The 19,125-nt window shown below is 49.5% G+C and overlaps 1 protein-coding gene across 1 annotated transcript; it reads right to left on the bottom strand.

Moving 5' to 3' along the window:
• Positions 1-12,221: 12,221 nt before the first annotated feature.
• Positions 12,222-17,131, bottom strand: ADIRF (adipogenesis regulatory factor). The gene is made up of 3 exons (XM_040607668.1): positions 15,569-17,131; positions 13,925-13,987; positions 12,222-13,088 (listed from the first exon to the last, which is right to left on the bottom strand). The coding sequence occupies exons 1-3, from the start codon at positions 15,627-15,629 to the stop codon at positions 12,982-12,984; spliced, it is 231 nt and encodes a 76-aa protein (XP_040463602.1). The 5' UTR covers positions 15,630-17,131; the 3' UTR covers positions 12,222-12,981.
• Between the last annotated feature and the right edge of the window lie 1,994 nt (positions 17,132-19,125).

Raw genomic sequence — 19,125 nt, 5'->3', positions numbered from 1 at the left:
TTAGTGGCTTACTCCATCATATATGCTGGTATCTAGGGTGATAAAAGGACTACACATCACCTAAGTGCAGTGTGTGTATATATATATATACTGGCATTTGTTTTTGGAAACAATGAGAACTCTTTGAGCATGAAAGAATTACTGTGATCAAGATGTGGATCTCTACACATGAGATCCATATCTTGGATTATATTTTTCAGTGCAGCTTCTATGTAAACGTTTATTAGATAGTGAAATGAAACTACGATTTTAACCGTTCAACTGACAAACTGTAACCTGCTTCCACCAAAACCCGGAGGCTAAAAATTCACGAATAGATATCAGTAGTATTGAAAAGAGAAAGAATCTTAAAAACCCAGGTGCATTATCCAGCAGCAAAGATGTTGAAAGCAAAGTGCAGTAGCAGTGATGAGTTTTGGGTAATTACTGTTGCTCTCCCTCCCTTTCCCTCTCATTTCCTCTCCTCTCCAGCTAGTAAAGCACGTCTAGTTTGGCTGTGCAAACTTCAAAAATGGGACCCTTTCATTGCTGGAGCATGTGGAAAGCTGGCATCGCTAGCTAACTGGGATATCTTCTACCTCCTCCCCACTTTGAAGGAAAAAAAAAAAAGCCAAAAGCTGCACCATGCCTGAACTCCCCAGTTCATTAGCATCTTACATTCTTTCGCATCCGTATGTTAACACTTCTTTTCCCAGGACATCTCAAAAGAAAGCAGACCTACCACCTGGCATGATTTTACCAAACCAAGAGATGAGCCTTTAAGGCTGACTGGATTTCTCCACAACCCACCTGACTGCAGCAGTTACTGACCTCTTGTTAACAGGGACAGTGTTGGAGACCCATGAGACACAAATCTGAGCATATCCAAGGACTGGTGTAAAAAGAACTTGGGGTACTTCTGATCAAGGAGCTGAGATTCTTGAGGAGATTGGTGCTTGGAGTCTGACTTAAGATTACAGCACATCAGTCGATCTGCCCTTTGCTTCTAGCTGAACGCCAGAACCAAACTGCATCAGTGACTCCAGACTTCTTGTGGCAGCTTGCTCTGAAATGGTCCGGAGCATTAAGGTCACACTGGTGCTGAGCATCACCGAGTTCAGTCCTAATGTGATCAGACAGTTAAGAAAAACATAAAATCGCATGTTCCTTAGCACGTTTTGTAGCACATCCCTCTCGAGACCTGACAACAGTAACAGATAGAAGAAAGGGGTGAAATTTCACGTGGTTGCTGTGAGTTAATGTGGTTTCAGAGGCTAGGTGCAAAGCCAAAGTTCCCAGCCCCTAGCCACAGCTGAAGAAAGCAATTGCTGTCTGGGACGTTGTAAGTATTGGGTTGGTTTTTTTTTACTGCAGCTGTAACTTCAGTTAGGTGTTGGACCAAACTTCTTGGGGAATGCTCCCCTCCTTACACATATAAATACCCATGTACACAAGTTTTCTCTTCCAGCTAAGATTGTCACCGCTTGCATTCACTTACCTGCCACCGGATACTCGCCGAGAAGCTCGCTGGGGTGCCTGGTAGGGAGCCAGTCAGTACCTGAAGTTAGATGGGGACACAGGTTTGAAACCGCTCTGAACCACGCCTGCTACCTAGAGCAAAACACACCTTACCGCAGCAGGTGGTGTAATCCCTCGTGCAGCAGGAGGTGCTGATTCTGTAGGCTGTGCTGAGAGCATCTCGGTAAGTGCTCTGAAGGTGCAAGTGAATTTCATAAAGATGACAGCTACAGCGGCCAGGGTTACACACCGCCTGCAAACTACTAAGTGCAAAATATCTGTTATACAGAAGAACAAGTAGAACAATAATTTTTTTTATCCCAGCAAAGAACTCGTTGCTATGCCAGTTTTTGCTGATGGCAACTGTCACCATCAGGAGGAAGTGCTGGAGCCATGGTTGTTCTTGCTGTGATTCCAGGATGCCAAGTAAGTGACCTCTGAATGACTGTTAGCAATCGGCGAGTCTGTAGATTCTAAGACCTCATTCTGAGCTCGTGCACACGGGGTGTTTTTGTTGCTGCTGTTTGGGGTTGGGTATTTTAGTTGTTCGGTTGGGTTTGTTGTTTGGGTGGTTGGTTTTGGGGTTTTTTTAAACAGCCCAGAAGTGCTCGGCTCTCGTTCTTTCAGCTCCTCTTTTACTCATCGATACTTTGCTGTGCAGAGCTGTTGAAGCTGTACCAGTGATCCGCCTCAGGCAGTGTAAACAGCAGCCAGCTACGTGCTCTGCCAGCAGTACCACATCGTTCTGCTATTGGCGTTAGTTTGAGCGTCACAGTGGTTACGTACATCTCAAACACACTTGAGTCTTCATTAGCACAGTAGCTAATTGCGATTTTACAGATTAAGACCAGAAGCACGAGTGCAGTCACAGAAACCGGTGCTTACCTTGTGAAAGGGCTGTTGGGTGCACAGCTCGTCACACTCGCGTGCACCCGGCCGTGACTTGGGCTCAGTGACAACACAGGAGAGACCAGCTCTCAAGTCCTTGACTTCACGTTGTGCTTGCTCTGAGCTACCCCTTACCTCATAAAAAACCCACACCAGTGTTCGTCCGCGTTAATAGCATCGCACGGCTTTAGCTGTCAGCTCCATGAAGTAACCTAGGCTTTCTCAACCCGTGATTGTAAATGCTTTTTTAATATGTGTAAGCAAAAGATTCCTAAGGAATACATGCAAGCCGGGTAGAGTATAAGTGTTTTCTTTATTTAAGAGTACACATAGGAGAAAGTTGTTTACAAAAATTTCAGTGGTGGTACATTTTTGTCTTCATTGTCCGAAGCTTTTGGTCCATGAAGTTGCTTGATTCGCTACATTTTTTACAGCTTTTTCACTGGTTTCAGCGACTTTGTGGACCTCGTCAAGAGCTTTTAAAACAGAAAAACAAAGGTAACTGTAGCATCGCTGCAAGACCTTCCCCTTTCCCACCAGGTGTGGGACATATCTGGGACTTTGCTGACATGACACTATTGAAGTGAACAGAAACATCACGGTACCTTTCTGACCAGCATCCTTAGCCTGCTCCACTGCTTGCTGCACAGTCTGGCCCACCGCATTTACTGGAATGAGGAGAAAAAGAAGGGTCAATCAGGCAGTTCTTACCCTTCCCCTGAATTCAGTGATCACATTTTAGAAGGGTTCCCTAAATGTTTCAGGACTAGAAGATGAAGATGAAAAATTATTCCCTAAGGATGGGCACCCTGATCTTGTGAGAGAGCTGCTATTAGGACTCCAGCTGTAGTCCCCCACATTACCTGTGTGTCTTGGTACAGATGAAGATTATGGACATTACAACGTGTCACCTACAGTGTCAGGAAACAAACCCTCGCAGACAGTCAGGTGCAATGAAACCTTCCTTTTTCTGAGCCTGGGTAAGATCTGCCGAGAGCGGGCTCAGGTGGGTTGGTTGGTAGATTCTCTCACCAACTGCAAAAAGCTTGGTGCTCGCTGTCTGGAGCAGCGTGCTGGAAGGGCAGCACATCAAAATTCAGTGATCGGTCTAATGCTTTTTCTTGTGGCTAGAAAAAACGTTACTCTATAAGAGACCAGATTAGTTTTAAAGGCATGGAAATGTTCAATAGAGGAGGCTTACTGAGACATGAAGAGCAAGAGAAGGTGGTGTCTTAAAGCAGAGCAACTGCAGCCTAGAAAATAATGATATTTGGATGCTCGGCCTCCAATAGCTATGATGGGGGAAGTCTTGCTCAGCAGAGGCAAAAAAAGTTTGGGGCAAGTGGCCGTCAGCTGACCCTGGATTTCTTTTGCTCCCCCTGGCTCCAGCCGCTACCTCTCCAAACGCAGGGATGTGTTGTGCACCGGGTGCTGCTGGAGCGGGGGCTGACGGAGCGAGCCCGATGGCTGGGGCGCTGCGTGATGGCGAGTGCGGAGGTGAGGACAGGCATCTCAGTGGCCTGGGAGGGTCTGAAGCTTCAAAGGTCTCCAGGCTTGAACTGAATGGCTCTTCAACAGCAGTTGTGTCATTAAGTGTCTTGTAAAGACCAGTGGCCTGCTTCTCCTGGGGTTTGCAGGGCACTTTACTGCTTGAAGGACACGCGGATTACCACCCTGCCTCATCTCCTGTTGCAGGCTCCTAACGTCACAGACGGTCACTGCCCAGAAGGCGCTGCTGAGGAAAATGCTTCCCATAGCAATCTTGGGTCACAGCTGAGTCCATGGCTCCTTTTAGGAACCATGGGGTAGGTGCTAATTTTAGATACGTGCAAAGCCCGGTTGTGCTGCTCTTGGCAATGGCTCACGGGGCTGTGCCTCTGGGGCACATGCATGCACGGCAGAAGTAGTGCAGAGACAAGGTAAGCAGTAGTTGCAGGACCACCCGTTGGACAGTCTTGTTTTTGTTAAAAAAAGTGTCATAAAAGCCCCTTTTATTTTCATTTAAATGGGGATTATAGAGTATTTTATATATACATATATATATATATATAGTGTGTATATATATATAGTAGCATAGAGGGTACCTCTACAATACTTCCAGGAGTTGGTGACAGTGATGCCACATGAGTTCACCATCAGGTGCTGCGTACCTACTGCATGTTACCAAGGTACGTGCTGATGGCACAGAAGTGGCCAAAGCCAGGCCAGTCCCTGGGACCTCCTGTTGCTGTTCCAGGATGCAGCTCCAGCTGGAAGAGCCGTGCTGCAGCGCAGGACTTGCTGGGAAGATGGGCACAGGGTTCAGGCACAGGGCTTCAGGCTGCTCCTGTCTGAAGAACTGGTTCAGCTTCAGGTGCTCGGGGCAGAAGGGGAAGGACTGATGCTGCTATTTAAAAACTTTGCTCTTTGAGTTTGCTGACTCCTAAATGTTCAGGCAGCTGAACACTGAGATGGCTGCTCGGCTCCTTCATGATGGCAAATACTACTTCTAAAAAATCCTTATCGCTCTTCCAGCATAGGAAACAGTAGATATTTCCCTAATGTCAAAAAAGTTAGGAGCATCAAAAAATCTCCACAAAATGTGCAGTTCTAGGGCTGCTGCACAGCAAAAGCACTGCATTTGAAAACAAAACTTTACGGTTACCCTCCAACTGCCTGCATCCTGGTGGGTTTCTGTTCATGCTTCAGCAGAAATCTTGTTGATTTCACCATAAACCCAAATTCTTTGGAAAAGGGGGTGGTGGATGTGGGGTTACGTATCTTTCATCTTCCTAGCAAACTCAACCAAGGACAGACAGTAAATAAGTAACAGGCTTTCCACTTGCTTTATGGGGCACAAAAGCTGCAAGTAATATTTCTACTGTATTTGAAGTCACAGAACGAAATGTCTGGTTTTGAGAGTTTACCTGGATGTCACCTAGAGAAATAAGACACGGTCTCCACTGCTCACTTACTACGCTAAGCACAAACATTCCTGGAATCGCACCAGTGCTAAAGCTTCACTAACAACGGCTCATCGAAGCAGTGTGTTCTTCAATTTCAGGGCCATTTCAGCAAGCCTCGCTGCAGGAGTAAACCTGGCTCAGGTGCCCTGAGCTCTTGCAACTGCACCTGTGCTTTCGGTGGGGCAAGTGCCTGCGATGCCGGCAGGGCTGGAGCGCAGGCAGCAGAGCGGGGCTGACAACTGCACGGTGCTGAGCAGATAACAGACCTCAGGGCTTCAGGGAAGTCCTCCTTTGTGCCACTGTAAAACTGGGATTGTAGTACAGCCCCAGTACAGCTGCAGAACAGGCAAAAATGGCTCTTCACGTTAGGAGGCAAAGCCCTAAATAAGCAGCATCGTCTTCCCCTCTCGGCTCTCTGCTGCCTTCAGTGCATCATCAAGACACCCACACGGTGAAAGCCAGCGCGGGAGAGGTTGTGGGAAACCAGCAGTTAACATCGGTCCTTCGTTTCCGATAGCATTAGAAGTTTGGGGATTACGGGATGTCGTGGCCACACCCTTTAGGACAGCATCCCTACAGCTCCTGCCTAAGAGACAGCTGTCCTGGCAGGGCTGGGAGCAGGGCAGGTGCAGCACCCAAGGCCCAGGAGGGGGAAAGCAGGGAGCTGTATTTACCTGCCACCTGCGCAGCGCTTTCGGCTTGTTGCGCGGCTTCTTCAGCGAGCTTCTTCCCCATCCCGAACATGGCTGCTCCGTCCTCTCCCCGCAGAGGGTGGGTGAGCGACTCCCTAAGTTCGGTTCTGTTCCAGCGTTTGGCAAAGTGTGGCTTTTTATAGACAAAGCAGGACTCCTCCCAGCAGTTACAGGGCAAATGCAAACTGGAACAGGGAAAAGCCATGAGCCCTTGTTGGGTGATTAATATACAAGGCATAAAAGGTTGAAGAGAACATTAGCATTTATTATGTTTTCCTCCCCAGAGAGGGGGTGTGGATTAATTGGCAGAAGTTTTCCATAGCCCAGGAATGAAAGCTTTGTTTTTCCATATGGAGCTGGTAAAGAGGGCGCATGCCACAGCTGTCCCGACCAAAGGCTCCCGAGCCGGTGCCGCAGGGGGAGATACAAGCAGGCGCAGCCCGTCGTCAGCCGGGCAGGAAAACATTGCATCCAAGGCATACCGATGAGGAATTGCTTAAATCAACTTCGGCGTTTCAGAACCTTACATAGAAAAGTATCCAGTTTCAGATGATTCTTGCCCGCATTTTTTTTTTCTCCCCAGTAGGACTTAAAATCCATGGTTATAAAAAGAAATGGGAGGAGCTAACCCTGCTTTTTCAAGCATCTGATGAAATCTTTGTTGTGTTAGACGAAGCTAATAATTTCGTGGTGTGTCATAATATTTTAACCCCTTGTTTCCAATGCCTGGCTCTGGAGTGCAAAGGGAGAAGGCTTGTGTCCTTCCCTCCCTGTCCCCACCTGCTTTCTAGCACAATTACTTCTGTGCCCTTCCACACAGGGGATGGGAGCTTCCACTCTGTTGATCAAGTAAGTGTTGGTGAAAAGGGCTGCAAAAGTGTAACCGACCCCAGAACACTGGGCTTATTCATCAAACTGATCTTCTGCCCGTGGTTACCACCACAGCAGGCTGTAGGAATGCCTCTCTCGAGCCCGGGCATGCCATCTCACAAACAACAGTCCCCCTGTGATGTCCTTTCCAGCATTATGGCAAAGGTTCTGTTTTCTTCCAGCCGTTGCAGTTCCTTACTGACCACAAAGTCCTACTTTATGTCGATTAAATGTGAGGTGGAGGGTTTCCTGATGGTGGGGAGGGGCTTCTCTGCATCATGTTATCTTCTGACAGCAGGGAAGGGAATACTCACCATATATGAAAGCAAGTTCTACCAGAATATGCTCCCAAAATGCAGGGAAAGTAACAATTTTGGTTTAAAATTAATGTCTTCCTTGACGTCAAGTCAAGGGGCACTGACAAAGTTCAGAACTGGCCTACGATGCAGAAAAAAGACCCTGAAGTATTTCCATAAACTGAGGGTAGCATTTGACCCGCGGATGCTCGTGGCGCAGCAGCCAAGAGGCAGCATTCCCATTGTTCCTGGCCCCTCCGCTGGCCTCGCTGGCAGGAAACTTCAATTTCCTCGTCCTGCTCGGCTGCTGCTCCAGTTACTGACAGGGGTGAGACTCGGAGTCAGCAACAGGCTCGTCTATTTGTGTATCTTCATCCTATCCCAACTGCAAAGTGCAGGATGGTTCCTTCTCTCCCACGCTCCAGTACTGCAAATACAACCCTGTGGGTTTTTCCATCACCAGCTCGTGAGCAACTTCCATGAGAGCAGACGGGTACGGCACCAGCACTGATGCTTTGACTTCCCGATGAACTTGAGTGTAGAAATAAAATTACCGAAATAATCCTAATTATATTACACACCACGCGCTGCAGGTACATATTGAATTGTAGCACTGGAGCGAGTACGTGCTGTTGCAACACTCCCTGCACACAGGTGAAGGTGATTGCCTCACAGGAGTAAAGACATTAAAGCACACCCCAGTTCGCAGCTATAAAAAGGACTTTTCTGTTACTCATATAGAGCAAAAGCACAGCAGGCCAGCGGAGAGGTGCAGTTCTCTGCAGGCACCACGATTTCCATCACAAGTGCATTTAGATGTCAGGTTGCACCCAGTGCCACAGCTCCTGCCACCCATCCCCGCAGCAGCGTTCCCTAACACGATCCGGGGCGGGTGCAGTGTGCGGTGCCTGCCCGTCCCGCCGTGCCACGGCCACGACCTCGCTCCTCGGTGCCCTCAGCCACCCTGGCACAGGACACAACCCGGTGACCTTCCCTTCGCAGCACATGGGGCTAATGAGAGCGGGGCTGGGCTCCGTGCGCCCACGTCCCCCGCCACTTCGCCCCCTCCCCGTGCCACCCGGCTGAAACCCGTCGTGCTGCTCGCGGCGGTGCCAGGACAGCTTGGCAAAAACACGGGCCAAGGCAGCCAAGGCGCAGGCACAGATGCTTCCTAAGCTCGGCCACCAGCCAGCCCCAGCAAACACACAGCGCTTGCCAGCAGGGCCAGACCCCGGCGCCCTTTTGTCACCAGCGCAGCTGTGGGACACCCCCAGCCCGGTGGGGCCCAACAGCACCCACCAGCAGCTCCCCCACAGCCCGCTCAGCCTCTGCCACAGGGCCGCGTCCCACCGCCCGCAGTGCCGCACGCCTTGGCCCTCCCCACCCCCACCCGCCACGGCCGCAGCCGGGGGCTCCCACCGCCCCGGCGAGGGCAGGGTTTGGGGAGGGGGCCCTGCCCCAGCCCCGCCCGCAGCAGAGCCCGAATTCGCAGAACCTGCCAAGTTCCACGTGAGGGGACACCCTGTGCGCTTGGGAGGGGACGAACTGGAGACGGGAAAGGAAGGTCCCTCCGCCCGTGGGCCGGACCCGCCGCTGCCACGGGCGCTGGGAGCAGGCGGTGCGGGCAGCCCCGAGGGGCAGCCGGACACCGTCACGGGCGACGGATCGGCCCGTAACCGGGGGCTCTGGGGAGCAGCCGGGACATACCCTCCGGCGCCACCGAGCCAGCAGTCACGGCTGGCTGGGGAAAGGGTGCGGAGCCTGGCCCGACGTGCTGGGGCTGCCCGGGGCACCCGTCCTGCTGCGGCCCGCTGCTGCTGCTGCTCTTTGGGAAGGATTGGGGCTGGCAGGGTCACCCGACGGGTTTTCAGGTCACAGCAGAGCGCAGCAACAGGGGCAAAGCCCGCAGCCCTCGCAGCAGCTTCACCCCTGTACATTAGCGGTGGCATACGGAGACCAGCACCCAGCCCAGCCACAGCCTGTGCACCTCCAGGTTCCTTGACCTTACTTTAAGGAAGGCGAGTTCCTTTTCACAGAGGTGCTGCCCCATCCCATTTCTGCACGGTACACTCACAAAGCCGCGAGCTGTTCCTGCGCTCACTCTCCACAAGCCCCCACGCCACCTCGTCTGTGCCTCCCTCTTGGCACCCACCAGCCCCCCACAGCAGCCCCCCACGTCCCCCCTGTGTCCTGTCCATGTCCCATCCATGTCCTGCTGCTCAGCCTCAGGTCCCCCAGCTGCGGCTGTGCCACTGCAGCAGCCCCCCAGCCCTGCAGGGACTGTCCCTGGGGGGGCGTGGGGTCAGGGACAGGGGCTGTGCCACGGCAGGGAGCGAGGACCTGAATAACTGCAAAAGGGTGATTTGGGAAAAGAAGGAAAAAGACGGAGGGTTAGTCCTAAGGGACAAAGGAGACCGTGTTTCACACATGCTGCCTAAGTTAGACATGGGGAATGGAACGGCAGCTGGAGCAACGCGTGTGAGAGCGACACCCGGGGGAAACTGAGGCAGGGCGAGCTGCTGCTGGCAGGCCTGGGGGGCTGCTCATGCCCAGACCAGCACGAGAGCAGTAAGAAGGGCTCGCTTTACTAAGGGCTTTACTCACCGCAGCACGTCTCCCTGCACAAGCAGCCGGTCAGCATGCTGTGCTCAACAGGTACGGACCCTGCTGTCCAGCCTTTGCATAGGCTCTGCTCTCCCCGCTTTCAAAATGAACCCTGAGGGCTAGAAATGCTCAAAAAGCTTGGGCAGGTGCCTGGTCTAGGTCTGGGAGCTGTAAAGAAAGGAGAAATAAAAGCTTAGAACTGTTAGCAAATGACATCAGGGTTGGGGGAAGGCGGTGGGGATTTGCAAAAAAATCACCTTTGCATTTTGCCACGATGGGAAACTACAGCCACAAAGGCAGGTTTCAGAAAGCTCAGGTTCTCGATAACCATTAATCAAAGCATTCACCTGAGACGAGGATTCATGTTTTCTTGGGCAAAGAAAGGAGATGAAGGTAGATTTCAAACAGTCTGGTAAAATCTGCCCCTGTGCCCCTGCCCTGCTGAGCTGCAAAGGGGACATGGGGCAGCTGCTTGTCCCCCCAGCCACCCCGGGCAGGTCTCTGGGGCGTTGGAGCGGGGCATGGGGCAGGTGGTGCTGGTGCTGGGCAGCCTGGCCAGGTTGGCACATGAATCCCCTTTGCCCGGCATTTCGTGACTTAGGCAGCTGGGGGCACACCCAGGAGCAAATTTTAGGAAATTTGAGAACCCAAGTGTTGGATAACTTCACATGGCGTGGGCTGATGGAGCCTGAGGGATGTCTGCTTTGCTTTTACACAACATCTGGAGCCTTCGGGATGGATGGCAAGGCACGGTCCTGGGTTGGGACACAGCTCCCGGGTTGGGACACGGCTCCCTGTGTGATGCACAAGGGACAGAGAGCCCCAAACACCGCAAGGCCAAAGAGCACTGTTACCAAAGCAGTGACCTTATTTGTGGAGCAAAGCACTGAAGTTCAGATCTAGAAACACTTGCCAGCAAGTGACTCAGGCTCATGAGTGCCTGTGGCACAGCATCCACCCTTAGGACAAGCAGGATGTGAGACACTGCCATCAGGCTCCTGGGACCGGTGCCGAAGCAGCCAGGGCATCCCCGTGCCGGGGACCAGGAGCTGGGAGCTGCCTCTGGAGCTGGATGGAGAAAGGCGCTTCTCCCCGCTCGGCTCGGGGGACGACCCCGCGCAGTCCCTGCCGCCAGGCAGCCCAGCCCCTACCCCACCAGTGCTGCAGCCCATACTGGGCCAGAGCAGCGGGCAGCGATAACTGGAGTAGTTACACTGAAGCCCTGGCTTGTGACTGCAATAAGGAAACAAAAACTGCGCAGCAGGAGTCAGGGCTGCGTCCCCGTGCACAAAGCAGCAGGAACAGCACCAGTCACGTAAGGGGGCAACAGGTTTCACTGGGGAAAAGACCCACAACTGTTCAATTTATTCGGTGTAGGATGAAATAACGAGTGGTTTGCATGAATAAAACATTGTGGTGGAGAGCAGTGTATGGGCCACCAGCACCCACAAACGCAGCACTAGCTATGAAACACCGAGCCTAAAGACTCACTCTCTGAAGATTTCACCGTCAGGGAGGTAACCATGGAAAGTACTAAATAATTAAGTACTATTGAGGGTTGCCCAGTAACTGAGAGTGCAATAGTCTAATGCTTTTCTGTAAGCTTGTACTTGGGCAAATATTTAGGCTTTTAAAGCTTTAAATGACAGTGGACATTGCATAGGGACGCTCCGTGCAAAGCCCTGGACTATGTTTACTCACAGATGGTCTATTACTTACAGGGCCCTCTAAAGGCTTTCCCGTCCATCCACGCAGTCCTGGTGCAGATGCAGGCAGGGTGCTCCTCGGGTTCAGCCACATGTCAGTCTCCCCTAGGGCTGCATTTGCCAAGATCAGCTTCCAAAAACCACGGTCAGCCACAGCTCTTGGTCAGCAGTGGAGGCACCGGTTTCTCACACCGGCATGGATCGCCCTGTTTCATTACAGCCAGATGCTTTCAGTTATGCTTTGGTTTTCTTTTGTAAGGCCCAGATTAGATTTTTAACCAGGCTGGTAAGGCTTCAAACCAAGAGAAAAAAAATACAACCAACCCAAAACAAAACTGAAAAGAAAGGCGATGTCGCCTAGCGATGAGAAACATGCAGAGGGCAAGGTAAGAGCACTTACTCTAAGTGGGTATCGGCACCTTCTGCTGCCAGTGGCAGCACCGAGCGGGCACCCTGTCTGGCTGCAGTGGCCTCTGATCGCCCAGCAAGCAGCAAGCTAAAACAAATATTTCCACCTGGTAGGCCAGGCTGCCCACTGGCCTCTCTCCCGCTGCCTCGGTGAGCCGGCGGCCGCGGCGCAGTGCCCACTGCCAGCTGCGCCCAGCACATGTGGTGCCCTGTCTCGTGGCGGTGCCACCAGCTGCGCCGAGCTGCAGTGCTGCCCATGTGCACTGGCATAAAGCAAGTGCCTGGTTTTTGTCCCCAGGAGACTTAACAGAAGATGTAACACGAAATTTAGATGGACGATAGACACGTAAGAGAAAGGAACGAGGAGGCGGACGGCAGAACCTGCATCCACTTGCAGAGATCTCAGGGCTCCTCTGCAGTGCAGGACCAGTCGTTTCCAGAGCCGGCTGCCAAACTGCAAACTGATTCAGTACTCGCCTCCCTTACAGGATGGTCACTGACCTCACCAGGCTTTGAATCAAAGAGCAAAAGAGATTTGCATGACATTGAGCAACCCTTCACTGCAAGTCCCCATAAAATAAAAAAGAGTACATAACAAGGCGAGGTATTTTTGGGTGGTGGAAATCTTACGATACCTTTTATTTATCTTTACCCGAGAATACAGCAGATGGGGAAAATTGGACAACTGACAAGAAATATAGCCCCAGCTTAATTTTTGATTACTGGAAGGAAACTCGGTTTCATCATACGACTATTCTGGTGTCCTGGAGTATGAACAGTTTCATTGCTTCCGTAAATACACTCAGAAAACGTGGCTATAATTGCACTGTTTCAAGCGCAGGGCAACAGCACTGCTGAAGCCTTGTGAACCACGTTGAAGGTTGTGAGCAGATGTGCTAACAGACGTATTTTTCCCACATAAAGGATGAGGGGGGCCCTCTGCCTTAAAAACTTGTATTTGAAGAGAGAGAAATTACCCAGATATCAAACAGCTTTCATTTTTCTACACAAAGGAGTAGAGAATTGCAGACCAAAGAGAGATTTTTATACATAATACTGTTTGCTTAAATTAGCATCATTTCTTAAATCCACACTTTTTCCCAAGGCCAGACATTGCTTCTGCAGCTTGGCCGGTTGCTTTTTCTACCCCGTCTTGTGCCATCTTGGAAGCCTTGTCGATAGCTGCAAGAGAGGAAAAAAGATAAGCAGAAAGCTGGGAAAATGCAGCACATGGTTTAATATTTACAATGAAAGGGGGAGGTGTGAAAATGATTAGACTATAAAAATACAGATACATCTTTAAAAAAATATTTCAGCAGTTTTGCTGCCTCCCCATCCAACGTCAGCAAGTGCCCAAGCCCGCCCTTCTCTGCACATCCACGGCGCCGCAGAGGGCATCTGCTCTAAGGAGACGCTGTCGGTGCATTTTGGCTTTAAGATTTTAGGTCCTGAAGTCACTAACTCTCCTCTCACCCTCAGAAAATTATTAAAATCAAGAACTGATCCTAGTATTTTGTTTAACTTGTTCCCAATCCAGAGAAGTGAGTTGCCAAGACTTCTCCTGACGGCACCTTTGGAGCTGTGGGATGTTCGACCCCAGCTGCTGCGTGAGCAGGCGCTGGAAGCCGGCGTGGGGCTGGTCCTGGATGCACTCCTGCCTGCCGGGCTGCAGGCAGCCAGATGTGTCATGGAGTTACTTCATTCTCAAGAAAGAAAAAGTTTTGTCCACCCTGTTCCCAGAAATTTTCAAAAAGGGAAGCCAAAATCTGAAGTGCCGTGCATGAGACTCGGTGGCCAGGGGAGTGTCAGCTACCGTCTGCCAGTAAACTTATGGAGCTATGAAGCAACAGATCCTGAAAGTCTTTCCCACAAGATTCATAAAAAGCCAAAAATTGTCACTGAAAACCAGGACTTTCAGGGTGAGAGCACCCATGGGACAGCGGGGAATGAGCACTGCCTGCTGCTGGCTCGTGTTGAGCTGCTCCATCGCTCCTTGATTTGAATGGCATTGCTCCTACCTTTCTGGCTTGCATCTGTAATCTGGTTGACTGTGTCCTGGGTAGCCTGTCCCAACGCGTTTGCTGTAAGTAAGGACAAATAATAATAATAAAAAATAAAATTCCAGCTGTTCGCATTCATGCTTATAGGAATTCCCTATGTCAGTTGCATGCCCACAGAAGGTTATGGCCCTGGCAAGAGCTCAGGCTGGTATGGAGCAGGCTGAGGCTGTGTCCTTCGCTTGTGGGCACCCTGGGAGTGGTGTGTTGCCAGAGCAGCTTGCTATGAGATTAGCATCCACCTAGCACCCACGGTCAGCTGAGCAAAGCAATGATAGATAAGAAGATAAAATAGAAAGGAGATAAAGGAGCAAAGATTAGCAGTGAGTTGGAATGATGACATTTGGCTGCAAGTTGCTCATTTTACACTACACTTGCTTGTATTGACTTTTCTACTTATTCTGCTTGGAGAAGCTTGGCCATCTAGCATGCATTTTCCTCGCAGGCTGTTTGGGAGTAAGGCCTTTTCCAGGGTGGAAGCAAATGCATTAAACAGAGCAGGACAGGAAAAGGGAGATTTTACAAACAAGATACAAATCGAAGAAACAACAGATCAACTCCGGAATATAAAGCGTTAAAAAAGTGAGATGCCATGTAACTCTAAGATGTCTGACAATTTTGAAACCCATCCTATCACTTTTGCTAGAATTGACCCCTCAACGACATGAGCATATTCAGGAAGCAGCAAGGACCGTTTTATTTCTCAGCAAGGTGTACAGTCATCTCCCTGGGCCTGCTACACATTTGCTCCCAGGTGTGCGGAAACTTACTGTAACTCTGAAGAAATAAGTGAGGTTACTCACATATTTCAGCTTTACAACAAAGTGTGCGCAGGATCAGAATCCAGGACTGTGATACAAATCACACCCTGCTAGGAATGAGCTGCACACACACACTGTAAGGAATATATCATAAAATGCTTGAATAAGCTATACATGTATTGCAATTTTTAATTTAAAGGAAAAGCTACTATGCTTTGCCTTTTAAAGTTGGTTTCCAATGCACAGTGCTAATAATAATAGAGTCCTTGGCCCTACAACATAGGCAGAGCTGTGACAGAAATGCGTGCACGGGTTTTTTTAAACCCTACGAAGTCTGGTGATCACTGCCGGAGAAGAAAACAAGGGAACATACTCGTACTACTTATTACAAACAGTCCATTGCAACCAATACCGGGAGGCACTAACAGCCTCAAATACTCATCAAAGCAGCAAATACTAATCAAAGGTTAAGGCCAACTTCTTAAAAAGAGAACAGTTTAAAAACCACTGCAGAGCATGAGAACAGACCACCCTGAGCAATGTAAATGCTAAATACAGAAGGTTATTACTAGCAAAAAAAAAAAAGGCTCCATTGCTCTAAAAGCACCAAGTTTAAAGAACTGTTTGGGGAGCGATAAAGGCTGGACGATGCTCAGGGGCTGCAGAGGGAGCTGGGGGGACACGGCTCCCCCGTGGCCAGCCCGGCGCCTCCCCCGGGCCATGGCCAAAACCTGGCCCCTGGGAACTGAAGGAAAAAGGGGCCGCTGTGTCCTGCTAGCACCAATGTTTCTCTAAGCGAAAGCAGCGCTAAGCCCCCCACAAATAAACATTTCATCTTTCTCACCAGCATCCTTCGCTGCACCTTCAGCCTGTTCCTTCAGCCCCTGGAAGTTTTTGGCTGACATCGTGGCTTCTGACACCTGTTTAACACTCCTCTGCTTCGATAAAATTAAGCACCTGGCAATGTATAGCACACTATGTGAGGGGTGTCCTGACCTGTCCTGCTTTTATACGTGTGCCAGGAGACCTGCTGATGCTCTGGGGGGTGATGGGTGCAATGGGTGGAGATTGGATGTGAGGAACCAGAGCTGAAAATACACACAGAAAAGCCGTTTATTTACCCTCCCCAATGAGAGGGTGTGCCCAGGTAGAGATTTCTGCCTCATCGCACTGTCTTTGTTTATAAGTTTGTTTTTTTCTAAATCAAAACCACAAAAAAAACCCCACCAACCATTAAACAAAACAAAACAAAAAAAAACCCAAAAAAACCAGTTCCACTATCACAGAGCAAAACCACTGGGCTGAGCTTTATAGAGTCCTGGAAAACTACTGAAGTAGCAGTATCTGGGCATGGCCAACTTTCATCCCCGCCGGGCTGGCTTCTTTCTCCTTCCTTCATCCCCTGAGCTGAACCTCCTGAGAACAGAAACCAGCCCAAGCTTCTTTCTATTCTCAGCAGTTTTAATCACCATCCCCTTTCCTTGTTAGATGGTGAGAGCTGTCATTTACGTGTATTTTTATAAGACACCACTAACCTGGCCATCTTCCCAGCTGCCTGCTCAAGTCAGATTGCAAAAGCCCATCACCACTGCAGGCCTTGCCTGGGTTAGGCAGGTAACCAGTGCCAGCGCTAGCAGTTATCGGGGGAAGGGAAAAAAAGAAGCCAAATTAGCAAACCCACCTTTTCCTAGCGTAGCTTTGCAGCATGGATTTTGTTAGGACAGAAATAAAGTTTAAACTGATCTCCTTACCTAGCATCACTACTTTAATAAAAGTTTCTGGCTTTAACCTCTGGCATTTCACAGCTTTCCACCAGCCTCTGGAAGGGGTGTTTTCTGCCACCAATCCCCGGTACAAAGGAACTTTGTACACATAAAGCACTGGGAGAGCTGGGGCCAAAGGGCTGGCCCGTTTTGTGGGGCTTGGGCTCCTCGGGACTATTTTCCAGCCTGCAAAGCATCTCGGTCAGACGGTCCCGCTCATACCCATGTTCGTCTTTCTGAGGAAAGCTTTGTGTTAAGTAACAGGCGGCAGGAGAACAAGACGCCACAGATAAAGAAGGGTGGGAAGTGGCAGTTCTCGTAAGTCTGATACTTCATTAGTACCCAAGTGAGGGAGAGTGACAGAAAACAAGCTTAAATGCAATCCGCTCCCATTCAGCCTGTCACTGCAGAGAGCTCTTTTCAACTTTTGCACCGCTCATTTATTATTTCAAACAGCAATCCTCTTTCCCCCATCAACAGGTCAATTAGCATTTTAACTACATATTCACGTCAGGTATCTTTTCCCATTCCTTGCAGAGTTCTTTTTCAGAATGATTTTCTTACTCAAATTTGCAAAAACTCAGGTAAAAGACAGGCAGTATTGGGGCACTCTGGCATTTTCTGGACAAAACCACTAACGTAGATCTGCTTACCTTTCTTGCCTGAACCTGAGAACCTAGCCACAACAAACGGGTGGGTTTCGGCTGCTCTCAGCCCCCTTCGCCAGACGGCTGCTGCATCAATGGACTGTGTGCAGTTAGGGAAAGCAAGGAAGAGGCTCTCCAGCACCCACCAGGCAGCCTGTCATGGCTTGAGAGGGGATGTGCCCAGCAGCAAATACCTTCCAGCTCCTTGCTGCTGCTGGATTTTCAGCTCCAGGGCCCTGCTGATGCTGGCCAGCACTGTCTGCCTGAAGGGGAGAACAGGAATTTGGGAGAACGTTTATAATCGATGCACACTGGTACCGAGCGTAAACAAGCAACACATTATAGCAATGTTTTAGAGGCTCCTACGCAGTTCAGGTAAACGTTGCTCTCTAGTTCTGCTCTGACACCTACCTAGATTTCTCCAGCTCCAACTATTACTCTTCCATGTGGAAATCTTTGTTCAGCACTTTGGACTCCATGTGGGTGTCTGATCTGTGCATGCTGCTTGCTTTACCTCCCGCTCAAAACATTAAGTAGCACAAATTCATGAATAAAACCTACACCACTGTCAGCATAGCAGCATGACTCCTCATCTAATGTAATCTTATCCTTAGCGTTAATACCATTACCTCGATTCCAAGTGAAAAAAAAAACAACAAACTCAAAGAAAGCAAATTACTCTTGCCCAGCAAACTGACATGGCATGATCATTATAACAAAGCCCAGAGAGGAGGGAAAAGGGACCGTTGGTATAGTACATATTTATCCCATATCACTGGAGAAACGGTCTGTGCATCAGGTGGCTTGCAGAGTTACAAAACCCCATCAGGAAATTAAGGGAACAGACAGACTGCATCATCTTTATTCACTTTGTGAGTTAACATTACTTTTTTAAAGCTAACAGGAAGCTTTTTGAACTGACGTTAGGTGTAGATTAGAGTGCTCAGATAGAAAAAGGGTGATTGACCTGGGTAAAAATGAAGCTTTGAATGTCACCTGCTCAGAAAGCCACAGCAATTTATCCCTGAGTTTTCATTTTGTTCTGTTATGAATTTTGAAACTACTAATGCAGATGGGATCTATTCCTGGATTTAGTAAAAAACTATTTCTCAAAAGCATTCAAACTTCTCTTGGCCTCTAAAGAGAATAATATCACAAGAGAAACTTTTGAAAGCCTTTTCCTAAGACAGAGGGTTTAAGGAACAGTAAAAGTAAAATAGTAACTTATTTCTAATTACAGATGAATGGACTAAATGAAGTAAGCATATAGATTTAAATTAATTCCTGTCATAACCCAAGCTATAGGTCATCTAACTTACACTTCACTGTGTGTATCTCATGACATCAGGTATTCATGATGGGCTTCCGTGGGTCTCTTACAAGTGTGATGGGAAGTGTTTGAGCTTGCGATGAGCTGGATGTCCCACCAGGGCATCAGCCTTTCCCGGGACTTCAGCAGCAGTTCAACAGACTTGGGGCTGCCCTGGGAAATGAGCGGCTACGTTTTCAAGAAAGTCAGCTTTCAAATGTGCCATCTTCTGAAGTGCTGTCTCTCCACTATCCTGAACACCTGGGCAAAAAAAAAGGAGCTTTTTCAAGAACTGCTCCTCCCCATGGATCCCAGTCTTTGCTTCGACTCTTTTGTATGCTTTTCCATAGTCTATCACCACTGAGAGAGAGGACCTGACCACCACTTGATGGACCTGGCCAGCAAGTGCTGTGGGATTGCCCATTTCGCCACTGTCAGTTCTCAACCATGTTGCCTCATGACAAGAAAAGAAAGAGGTGGGGTGGGATATTACGAAGTATTTTGAAAGCTAAATGCCAAAACCCTACAGCCTGTGTGCTCCTTGTCTCCAGACATCCACACAGCATTGGCCTACAGCTCCAGCCTCTACCTACATCTACAGTCCCTACTCCTGTTCCTCCCATGCATTACCTCTTTGTGAATGGGTTTCCTGGCCTTTGATTGCATCATTCAGTGTGTCCTA

The sequence above is a fragment of the Falco naumanni genome, chromosome 9, assembly GCF_017639655.2.
Source record: "Falco naumanni isolate bFalNau1 chromosome 9, bFalNau1.pat, whole genome shotgun sequence".
Taxonomy (NCBI): Eukaryota; Metazoa; Chordata; class Aves; order Falconiformes; family Falconidae; genus Falco; species Falco naumanni.
The sequence above is the reverse complement of the archived record's forward strand: the minus strand, read 5'-3'. Positions and strand labels throughout refer to the sequence as shown.